This window comes from Eucalyptus grandis, chromosome 6 (genome assembly GCF_016545825.1).
Source record: "Eucalyptus grandis isolate ANBG69807.140 chromosome 6, ASM1654582v1, whole genome shotgun sequence".
Lineage (NCBI taxonomy): Eukaryota > Viridiplantae > Streptophyta > Magnoliopsida > Myrtales > Myrtaceae > Eucalyptus > Eucalyptus grandis.
In genome coordinates, this window is record NC_052617.1 from 22,623,958 (window position 1) to 22,636,014 (window position 12,057).

Here is a 12,057-nt window from a genome sequence, read left to right on the forward strand (position 1 = left end):
TTTTTCAAATTTTTTGGCATTCGATTTATATAAAATAAACTAGTCAGGAAATATCAACAAAAAAAGGTCTTCTAAAATAGGGAAAAAAATTTCACTTTTTAAGTAAGGGAAAATATTTTTCATAACTTCTTTCGTCTTACTTGCTTTCACCAAATACCTTTTCCTCTTTTCTTTTTTCTTTTTGTTTTGTTTTTGTACTTTTTCTTCTTCCTTGGCCAATCGCTAGTCACTGCAGTGGCTAACAATCGACCACGGGCGAGCTCAAGCCTCGCCACAAGCCAGTGAGGTTCAAGCTCTGCACATTTTGACGAAGTCGAGCCTCGCCATCCTGTGAAATGCTCCACCTCACTTAATCGAACTGGAAGAAGAAAAAGAAGAAAAAAAGAAAGAAAAATAATTAAAAATTGATTTTAAAAAATAAAATAATAAAAAATTATTGAAAGAATTGCATTAACAAAAAGATTTCCATATCAAACGGTAGAAAATATTTTATAGTTTATTTTCAAATTTTAGCATAACCCAAAAAAAAATTGTCATTTTCCTGAAAAATGGCTTCCTATGAACATTTTCAAAAGTGCCACATTTTTTCCCGAAACGAAAAAAAATAAAAAATAAAACCTAAATCTATATTTCAGTCAAAAGTGGACCTCTTCTCATTTATCAAACATTCCTAATTTGCTCTTATGTTAAATAATAGAAAGTCCAAACAAGACGTAAGAACACTTCTTCATTAATTTTCTCACTTCATCCGCTCACATGGATGATAATTCATTTTCTTCCTCCACACAATCACCCATCTGTGCACTCGCATAGTGCGTGCGCGATTACTAGAATCGGCTAGTGTGTATTGAACTGAGTCGAGCTCAAGTATGTTGAATTTTGTATCGAGCAAAGTTTAATAGGGAAAGATGTACTTGCTCTTATGTACAATTTATTGATTTTCGTAGTATCCAACTATGCTGTAATTGAGAAATATCAATTGGTAAGATAATTTTACTAACTTTAATATGTATAAACGAATTTAAATTAGCACATAAGTTGTTATTTGAGATTGGCAGTGAAAAATGGGTAGACATAGTGTACATTGGGTGAGATTGATGTACCCCCGAAAAGCATACAAGGCAGTTAGCAAAAGTGAAAATTCACTGAGTTAAGATTACTTCGCCATTCTACAATTCTTGCTAATGATTTTGGTGGTTTTATGATATTTTCCTGACTTATCGGCATTTGGAACGAACACCAACTTTCCTATTTATTTACTGGAATGTAAAATCATTTTAATCATCCATATCAAGCCATTTGTCCCTCACTTAAATCCCCACATGCTCTTAATTTATGTCATTGAATCTAACCCCCAAAACGATACCATTCATAACATCCTGCCCATTAATGCTTAATTTGATTGCAATTCAAATCAAGACTCCTCGTTTGTGCACCTACTTTGTCAATCCAGATCTCTCTTTCCAAACCTCATCCTCAACTATTTTACCGAATTCCACTTCTTCAAATCTCGCCTATCTAAAGAACCCAAGTTCTGGGGGCTGATCACAGTTTTTTAAAATAGTTAGGTTATTTTTAAAAATAACGATAAGTAGTTAGGTTATTTTTAGAAATAGTTGCTTAATCTCAACAATTATCTAACGAAATAAAGTTGGACTTAATTGTGTATTTAATTTAAAACAGGGGTTGTTTTGATAATTTTCTAAAATATGTGGCACGTCCATAGTGCAAATATAATACTCATATGTATTAGATTGCAAATGAATGGCTTTTGGTATTTAATTCAATTAATATGTCTTGATTAAGTGAAGAATGGAAGTTAGGGGTAAAACTTGTAAAATATGAATTTTTATTAATTATGTAATTCTAATAATATGAAATTATAAGAATTTAGTTATAATTTCGATGATTGGGGTGAATCTAATTAAGATGTGGTCTTAGAAATGAAATTTATACGAGTTAGATAATTGCCAAAAAAGTCTTAAACCTTTTGTCTTTGTGCCAATTTAGTTCTAAAATTTTTTTGGTGCCGATTTAGTCTTAAACTTTTTTTTTACGTTGTGTCAATTTAGTCCTTTCCGGCCAATTTTGGTCGGATTTTATGACTGACGCCGACCGGCGACGTAGCTTTGATCGGCGCGATGAAGACAACTTTTAATAATATTTTAATATTTTTAATTTTTTTTTATTTTTCTTTATTTTTATTTATTTTTCTTCTCTCTTCTTCCTCCAGTAGGGTCACTGGACCTCGGCAACAGCCGACAAGGTTGAGGTCAACCTCGCCGGCCACCTCGCTAGTGGCCGTGAGGGCGGCCCTGTGCTAGGTGGGTGAGGCTCACCCTCACCGGATCTGGTGAGGTTGAGCCTCGCCCGACAGATCACTATCGTAGGGGAAAACCAGGCGAAAATCTGGGGCCGGAGCCGCACGACCGAGGACACCCCCAAGCTCTCGTAAAACCCTAGAGACAATGACAACGAACGGAGGGAGGAAATTTATAAGGCGAGATTGGAAACGGAGCGGGGAGAGCTAGCCTCGCACCGAGCTGGCGGGCTTGCCCTCGCCGGCCCTCAAGGCTTGGGCGGCAAGGCTCGCCCTCACGGCCACCGGCGAGGTGGCCGGCGAGGTTGACCTTAGCCTCGTCGGCCGTTGTCTCTAGCTGGTTACTAAGGTCCGGCAACCGGCTGGAGGAAGAAGAGGGAAGAAAAAAAGAAAAAAAAATTCTAAAATATTAAAATATTATTGAAAGTTGTCTACGTCAGCGCCGATCAACTCATGTCAGCCGGCTAGCATCCAGTCAGTAAAATCCGGTCAAAATCGGCTAGAAATGACTGAATTGGCACAACGTAAAAATGTTTATGACTAAATCAGCACAAAGACAAAAGGTTTATGACTTTTTTGACACTTTTCCTGTTAATTAAGTCATTGAAGATTTGTTTGTAAAGGTTAAATAAACCTAAATGACAAATACACTCTCTTCCTTTACAAAGAAACTTTAAACGCAACGGCTAGTGAGTGCGAGCCGCCCGATTCGATCCCGGTGGAATGGTCGCGTTCCTTCCAAACCTAGAGGCCCCTTTCCAACAGCTACCTCCGCATGTGCTTTCAAAAAAAAGGGATTCCCTTAATATATTTTTTTGGGGTTGGGAGGTGGTTTAGGGTGCACATGGCAACATTTCTATTTTGGAAAACTATTTCTTTTCAGAAATAGTTTTTTTTTTTTTTCTATTTCAGCTCCGGGGAACAATTTCTAAGTAAAATAAGGTAGTTGGTAATTATATAAAGTTTCTATTCTTGGAATAGAAAAAGAATAGAAATGCGTTTCGTAAAAATTTATAAATTTTTGTATTTATTTATTTTTTCTTCTTATTCACGGACCATCGACCACCGACCATCGACCGTCGACCACCGCCACATGACTGCTGCACAATCGTCGCACGACCGCCGCACAACCGCCAACCGTTGCCGCCAACCACCACCGCAGGAGGGGGCAGTGGCCGATGAGCCGTGGGCGGCGGTCCTTCAACAATGACGGTCGGTAGTTGTAAGACAGTAGGCAGCGATCGTGTGGCGATTGGCAATGGCAAGCTGCTGGCGAACGGTGGCGGTCGGCCGCCGGTGGCCTATGAGTGACGGCTAGTGGGCTATGAGTAGCAGTAACTGTCGCCGGCGGTCAACTACTAACGATGGTCGCGGGCGACAAGAGGTGGCCGACGGTTGGTAGGCAACCGGCGGTGGCCGCAACAACAAAGAAGAACAAAAGAAAAATATAAAAGAAAAAAAAACTTATATCTAGAAATTATTCTCGGAAACAAAAAGTTACTTTTTTTTTTTGTTTTTTGTTTTTGTTCAAAATCTATTCTCTAGCCACTTTTTAATTCCGGGGAATAGAAAAATAAATTGGTATTATCAAACATATTTATATTCCTTTTTTGTTCCGAGGAAAAAAAAAGAACATAAATTTGAATAAATATAAACGTTACCATATAGGCCCTTAGTCTTATATCTTAATTTCACTTTAGGGTTGAAATAAAGGATGGGATGAGAAAACCTAAATATAAACGTTACCATATAGGCCCTTAGTCTTATATCTTAATTTCACTTTAGGGTTGAAATAAAGGATGGGATGAGAAAACGGGGTTTTTTTCGTTTTTTTTTTTAATGCCTGGTCCACGTTTCTAGATGTAGGCTTTCAATTAATGTTGGGGAAATACAAGGCCTCCTAAGGGGTAGGGGGCGGTTGTCGATTGGGCATTGAGTATGGCAATGACACGGGCATGTGATTTTATCACTCATGAGCTTTCATGTCAGTGATGCCATGTCATGGATATCTTTGCCACGGCCTATTCACTAGAGGGTGAACTCACTCATATGAGTATGTGTAGAAGACTCAGAAAAAAGATAGAAGTTATACCATCTAAAACATGTCTTCACAAGGTTAAGAGGACATAAATTCATGTGGTTCACATACGAGATGATATGACTTGTGTAACCTGATAGGATTTTAGTAGCCTAATATGAGAATGAATATTGAATAGCCATCATTTTACAGTTTGTACAATGGTGTATGTATGTGATGTAGGACACCCATAATAGATGGGTTTGAGGTATGGCAAAGAGTGTTTATGAGTGATAATGACAATATCTCGTTAGTTGAAATGAGTCCTGACCAATAACGAGTAGGGATTAAGTATTTACCTATATTAGGGAGCTACTATGAGGTATTCGTGCATCATGCAATTATTTCATTTTTATTACGTTTCTTTATGTGTATTTGAGTGTTATTTTTTTTTTTTTTGGTTAGAAATGTCTAGTGTTAAATTGAATGTCCACTTATTTTATCAATTTTTATTCATTGCACTCATAACTATAATCATTCATCCATGACACAGAGTATAATATGTTAGATAAACCTATATTAGTTAATTTCCCTATTAAAAATCACATTCGTGCTAGGTAGATCTCCTATTTTGGATGTTGAACTTTGATTTACTGAGCTTAAATCCATTCCAAAATAGTTTACACATTAGTCAAGTTTGGAGCGAAAGGATATTTAGATTGGCATTTTGGAAAGAACTAAATAAGAGTGCAGCAAAAGTAAGATTATATGTTCGGTCAGTACTAGAACTTTTGATTATGTATAGTAATAATAAAAACTGCGTAAATCATTTGAGGCTCAATTATTTATTAATTTGAGTTTCAATTTGGGTGGAAAATTTAGGTTGTGACTTGATCACCAAGTAGCATAGAAATGAAACCTCTTGGGGGCAAATGTAAAACAAAATCGCTAGCCAATTTACATCAGAATTTCCTTATTTATACACATGTAAAAATCTTATACTATCAAAATGTCAAAATAGATCTCGCACATGAAAAATAAGATTCTTTGCAAAAGAAGTCTACTTGGATTATTTATAACGCACTTGAAGAAAACAACAATTTTGCTTGAAAAATTTCCATTGCCATAAGTATATTTATACGCATGTACGCGATGCATACGATACATTGAGAGCTACCACTTCCAAAACTTTTCTTGTTTTATTTTTTTCCCCTGAAATCCGCAAAATTTTTAATCCCAGGCCGGTCCGTGAGTACGCAGTTTAACGTGGAGTCCAGTCTTCAATGATCTGACCAGTCACCATGGTCAAACTGACAACAGAGAATTTCTTTTGGTGACAAAACTGACAATGGAGATTAATCATATGGTCGTTTTTGCAATTTCTTCATTTTTTTTTTCTGCTGAGGGAACACAGTACGACGTTACTCTCTAATTAATTGTTCCATTTGAATGTTTAGGTACGGTCGAATATTCATGGATGAACTTGTCATATAAAAAAAAAAAAAACCCATCGAAGAGCATAAAATAAATCTCAACACTCAAATTTTGAAAAGTTATTCAAAAAGTCCTAAACTTATTCTATTTTTTTCAATTTAATCATAACCTTCAAGTATGTTAATTGAATTATAAATCTTTTCACTTTTTATCAATTGAGTTCATATGGTCAATTTGATTAGAAATCACCTACATAGACACCAACTTTCTTATGTGACGCAATTGGCGATAACATGAACATTTTTTAAGAATTTTTATATTTTTTTATCTCTCCTAAATTTTTGGGGTTTTTTTTTTCTTTGGCCTTAGGCTAGTGATGGTCACCGACCAACCCTTGTCAACCACAGGAGGGCCGAGACACCCTCGCCACCCAAAGCATGAGTGTTATGGCCCTTGCCTAGGGTAGCGATGGCATCAAGCAAGGTGAGGGCCACGACGCCCTCGCCTAGTGCCAATAAAGGTTGTTGGCCCAAATCCAAGAAAAGATAAAGAAAAGAAAAGAAAAACAAAAAATTATAAAAAATTTGAAAAATATTAAAATATTATTACAAAATTCACATTAGTGCCGGCCGTGTCACATATAATGATTGAACATAGCCGGTGTTCACATCAGCAATTTCCGACCAAAATTAGCCAAATAAACTTAATTAGTAAAAGGTAAAAAGATTTAGAAATCAATTGGTATAATTGAAAATTTTAGAATTTAAAACTGAATTAATAAAAATGCAATAGATTTAAGACTTTTTGGATAATTTTCCTCTCAAATTATTAGTTTTTCTCTCTTGCCTAACCCCTTTTCCTTACCCTTTTTTCGAATATGAAAAAGGGTGAAAATCTTTTTTTTTTCCTTTTACTGCATGGCCTATTAATATTAAGTGACACTATAGATCAAAACAACTCACATAAATATTGACTAATTTCCAGGGCCAATTTTGTCTGATAGGGTGAGATTGAAATGGTCGATTTCCATATCCAAACTTGACTTGAATATAACAAGTTCACTTTTTTAAGAAAATGCATGTTGATACCATAAGAACAATTTATGTTTACTTTTTTTTTGTTTTCAAAAAAGGTCTCCTTTCCTTAAACCTTCATTACAAGAGATGGTCCCAAAGAATTGAAAGAGGATTAGTAGTATAACTACAAGAGAGATTTTTCTTTTTGTGAGCCCTAGCAATCCAATCCACCACTTAATTTGCTTCTCTTTTATAGTGGTTATTTGAAATTACTTAAAACGGACCTTTAATTTCTTGCATTCGATGATAACTATAAACGGGCCACCTCCCACGAGCACAGATTGTAATCTTTGAGTGGGCTTATACTTTTAGCTAGCCTAACTCCAAAGTAAAGAAGAGTTCGAATTTAGCTGAAAAAACAAAGTGTTTTCAAACAAGCAAGGGTTTCAATCTGCTCAACTGGACTTGCTTGGACTTGCATCGCGAAACCACGTACACTACACTCCCAGTTTCATCCCCGGCGACACTTCCCACGATCTGCCTGTCCATTAGAGGCCCATCAACGTTGATCTTCATTCGGTGGGTTCCAAATCTCAGGTAAGAGTTCCTGCTGCTGGGAGCTACTGTACTTATAAATATTGTAATTTTTTTTTTATTTTATTTGGGTCTGTAAGCTATTGTGCTTTGAACGAAATAATTATCTTGAGTAATATAATTAGTCTGGTGAGGTTTTGAGGCACCGGCAACGAAATCTCAAATTTGAAGATCTAATTAAGTATTATCTCAAATTTGTCTTAAATCCTATTTAGTTTATTTTTTATTAGACTCCAGACTCATTCAACACATGAAAGCTGATAACAATCTTATTGAGCGTCAAGGGATAAAATTCCAATTAACTCAGCTACCCATCATATATCCCAATTTAATATTCCCTAAGCTGATCGGTTTCAGGGTAAGCCTATCTCTAAACCTATAACTACCGGTTCCAAATTTGAAATTAGAAACCGGCTCACTTTTTATTTTGTTAAAAAAAAAATTATGCTCTTGTAAGAAAAAAAAAAAAAAATAGAAGTGGCTGCACCATTTCGCTGCAAACACATATGTTGGCTACAAAAAGCATTTCTTTTTTTCTTTACAAAAGAAGCTTTAAAATCGGTTCAACTTGAGAGCCGAACCAATAGAATCGGCTCAGATTAGTTCCCAGGTAGAATTGGCGGTTCCGACCTTTGAACTAATTCTGGGTTTGCATGACCAAAAACTGGATTGGTCTGATCCATTTTCCAAATTGAACTGGACGTGATGCTCTATCATATCGTTCACAATGAAAACAATTATAATGTCAACGGCACTTCCTCTCAAGATCCTTCTAGTTGCAATAACAAAGGTATAAAAACACACAGATACACGCGCACGTGACTCAATATGGATCTTGAAAGCACCACATCTAGAGTTTTTGTATGACATCAATAAAAATAGTTTCTTGAGGTTATTAGCCAATTTTTCCGTCTTCTTCCAATTCGTCAATTATTCGAAAAACTATTCCTTTTTAAGATTAATTACCAAGTCAGTCTTAATCTATAATGCGGATAGCATTTAGTTTATACTTTATGATTTTATCAATATAATGATAAACCTTTGAGTGAAATTTTAACGTAACCATTTTAATTAATTGCTGCTAGAAACCACAAACACGACGCCAAATCATTGTTGGCCAGCCTGCACGCACACTAACCTAGATATGTCCTACGTGAATCACCACGTCGGCAATTTCCAACGATAATTGATCTAAATAACTAGGATGGATTTTCATGCAAATGTTAAAGATTTACGGTGGCAATTGGAAAGTTCAAAACTAAATTGGCATATGTACAATAGGTTTATGACTAAATTGATGCTTTTTTCATTAATTCTTACACTTGTTAATTAACAACTTCATGACATTGAACTTTTCTGCCTTACCCATATTTAAATTAGTTGCATATGACAAATGCCGTGCTTTTATTTTTAGTTTTTTTGTTCATCAAAGCCCGAGACTCGTTAAACTCAACAACACATTCGCTTTATGAAGGGAAATCAACCGCTCAAAACTGCTTGCTGCGTAGGAAAAATCTGTCTCCATTACATAGCTCCTAGCCAAGCCACAGGCAACGGAGCTTCTAAAAATAACCAACTTTTGAATTGCGTCCAAGTAAGCCGCGAAACAGAATAACTAACTTTCAAAAACCCCTTCCTATATTCAGTTTCCCGGACGCCTATCGCCTTTTGCGAATCGAATGCTCCGAAATTCCCGGCAAAGCATTGCGCGCATCGAAAAGACACGAACACCGAATCGGTCGAACTCGAAAAGAGGAAGGATTTCGATGCAAGAATTAGGTTTAGGGTTTGGTTTCTGCGTTATCGATCCCTCTCTTCTCCTCGATCCTTCTCCATCTGGATTCTCGATCGCGTTCGGTTAGTAACAAGGGCGAAAGGACGCGATCCCGATTTCGCCATTCGATAATTGGAGCCGCGAAGTCTTTAGAGAGGAAGCGTCCGGGGCTCGACATGTATTGATTTGGGAATGGTAATGGATGGAGAGAGATTGGGAGGCGAGGCTGGAGGAGAGGCCGTGGAGGAAGAGAATGCCCCCGACGAGTCGGTGTCCCCTGACGAGACCAACGTGCTCCAAGAGATTGTGGCTGTGATTGAGTCCGCGGCACAGCTCGGGGATTACCGCCGGACTCAGAGGAAAGAATGTTACAGCCTCGTGAGGCGACTGAAGCTCTTGTTGCCTCTCGTTGAAGAGATCCGAGATCACGACGAGCCAATCTCGGAGACCGGCATCAAGGCCCTTTGGAACGTGAAGAAGGCGACCAGTTTGGCGAAGAAGCTCTTGAAAATATGCAATGAAGGGAGCAAAATTTACCTGGTTAGAGAAATTTGATTGTATGAAACTTGAGGCTAGTTGGCAATACACGAATCGAATCTTAGGGCTTTCGTCTTATGAAATCGCGCCGTTGGTTTCAGGCATTGGAGAGCGAGGCGGTCAAGGTTAAATTTCAAAAGGTTTACGAAAGATTGACGCGAGCTCTTGACGCTTTGCCATATGATCGGCTCGGGATCTCCGATGAAGTTAATGAACAGGTATTATCTCTTGATTCTGACCAAAATGCTGTTCTTGATGCCTCTAATCGGTCCTCTGGGTACCCAGTAACGCAAGCTATCATCGTCCTTCGGTAGGTGTTTGCTCAGTTTATCTTTTGAAATTCGATGATTAAGTCATCGCGCAGTCGTTTATCGTGGGACACATATTTTATCAGATGCAGTTGATGATCATGCAACTTAGAAGGGCAAAGAGAAGAACGGATACGCAAGACATCGAGCTCGCAATGGATTTGATGGTCGTGTTCTCCAAAAATGAAGACCGCAACTTAGACAGTGCGATCTTTGAAAGGCTTGCGAAGAAGCTGGATCTGCACGCTCCGAAGGACCTGAAGAACGAGACTCTAGCCGTGAGGAAGCTCGTCAAAGAGAGGGGGGGCCCGACCACGGAGAGCATCCAGCAAATCATCGATCTCCTAAACAAGTTCAAGCAAACGGCGGGCGTCGAAGTCACCAACATCCTTGAGGAACCGACCATGCCTTACAAGATGCTCGAGAAATTGCCATCCTTGGTGATCCCTCACGAGTTCCTCTGTCCGATCACGCTTGAGATCATGACCGATCCCGTCATTGTTGCCTCCGGACAGGTGAGTCTTTGATGGGCTAAACCGAAGCACCCTTCTTCATTGGAATAGTGTCAATCCAAGTGTCCACTTCGAGATTGCGCATATGAGTACACAAGATGTAACTGAGGCCGCATTTTTTAGCAGATTTTTAAGTTTAAAAGTTGCAATCCCCTTGATTTCAGATGAGCATGGCATATATTGATAATTGAAGATCGATACATTACTTAATATCTAGCACTAAATTCTGGCTTGATTTCCATCAGACCTACGAGAGAGAAAGCATACAAAAGTGGTTGGATTCAAATCATCGGACCTGTCCCAAAACTCGGCAAACTCTGGCTCACCTGTCTTTGGCGCCGAATTATGCCCTTAAGAACCTTATCATCCAGTGGTGCGAGAAGAACAACTTTCAGCTCCCCAAGAAACACGTCGTCTTGGAGTCCGATAACTCTGACCCCGAACAGAGAGAAGAGATTCAATCCCTGATCGAGGTCTTGTCGTTCAGCCAACTGGAGGAACAGCGGAAGGCCGTCATCAAGTTACGTATGCTCTCGAAGGAGAACCCCGAGAACCGAGTCCTAATTGCTGAATCCTCAGGAATCCCACCATTAGTGCATCTCTTATCTTATCCGGACTCGAAAATCCAAGAGCATGCTGTGACAGCTCTCTTGAACCTATCTATTGATGAGGCCAACAAGAAAAGTATAGCTAACGAGGGCGCGATTCCAGCCATTATAGACATATTGCGCAAGGGGACGACCGAGGCTAGAGAGAACTCGGCAGCTTGTCTATTTAGCTTATCTATGGTTGACGAAAACAAGATCACGGTGGGATTATCTAACGGCATACCTCCTCTTGTAGAACTATTGCAGAATGGGACAATTAGAGGCAAGAAAGATGCTGCGACGGCATTGTTTAATTTGTCTCTCAACCAGATGAATAAGGACAGGGCCATCGAGGCCGGGATCGTGCCACCTTTGCTTCAATTACTCAAGGACAGGCATTTAGAGATGGTCGATGAGGCCCTATCAATCTTGTTGCTTCTTGTGTCGCATCCGACCGGGCGCCAGGAGATTGGGCAGCTCTCGTTCATCAAGACCCTAGTTGAGTTCATCAAGGACGGACTCCAAAGAACAAAGAGTGTGCAACCTCAGTTCTTCTTGAACTGGGTTCAAGCAACTCGAACTTCTTGTTGACGGCACTCCAGTTTGGCGTCTACGAGCATTTGGTTGAGATTGCAAGGAGCGGCACGAGGAGAGCCCAGAGGAAGGCAGCTTCAGTACAGCAGCTTATGAGAAAGTATGAACAAATTCCTTGAAGTGTCGAAATTTGATATTCCGGTTCTGCAAACATTCTTTCTTACCCTGTTAGGATCGAAATTAGCGTTCAGATTGAGTGGGACTTGAGAGGAAGATGGTGCTCACTAGTATGAGCAAGCGAATGCATATGATTGTCGTTATATTTGCTAACCGGAAACCACGTACATTATCTATCAGCAGTACCCTTTCTGACTATCGGATGTGTTGCCAAATCCTAAGCCTTTGCTTTCTTCCGTAAATCTGT

General features: G+C 38.9%; 1 protein-coding gene across 1 annotated transcript; it reads left to right on the forward strand.

The window, feature by feature from the left end:
* Positions 1 to 9,353: 9,353 nt before the first annotated feature.
* On the forward strand, positions 9,354 to 11,812 carry LOC104448927 (U-box domain-containing protein 15). The gene is given in 5 exon segments (XM_010062869.3): positions 9,354 to 9,695; positions 9,794 to 9,910; positions 10,087 to 10,515; positions 10,758 to 11,616; positions 11,619 to 11,812. Coding segments are annotated over 5 exon segments (1,941 nt in total).
* The last annotated feature ends 245 nt before the right edge of the window (positions 11,813 to 12,057 follow it).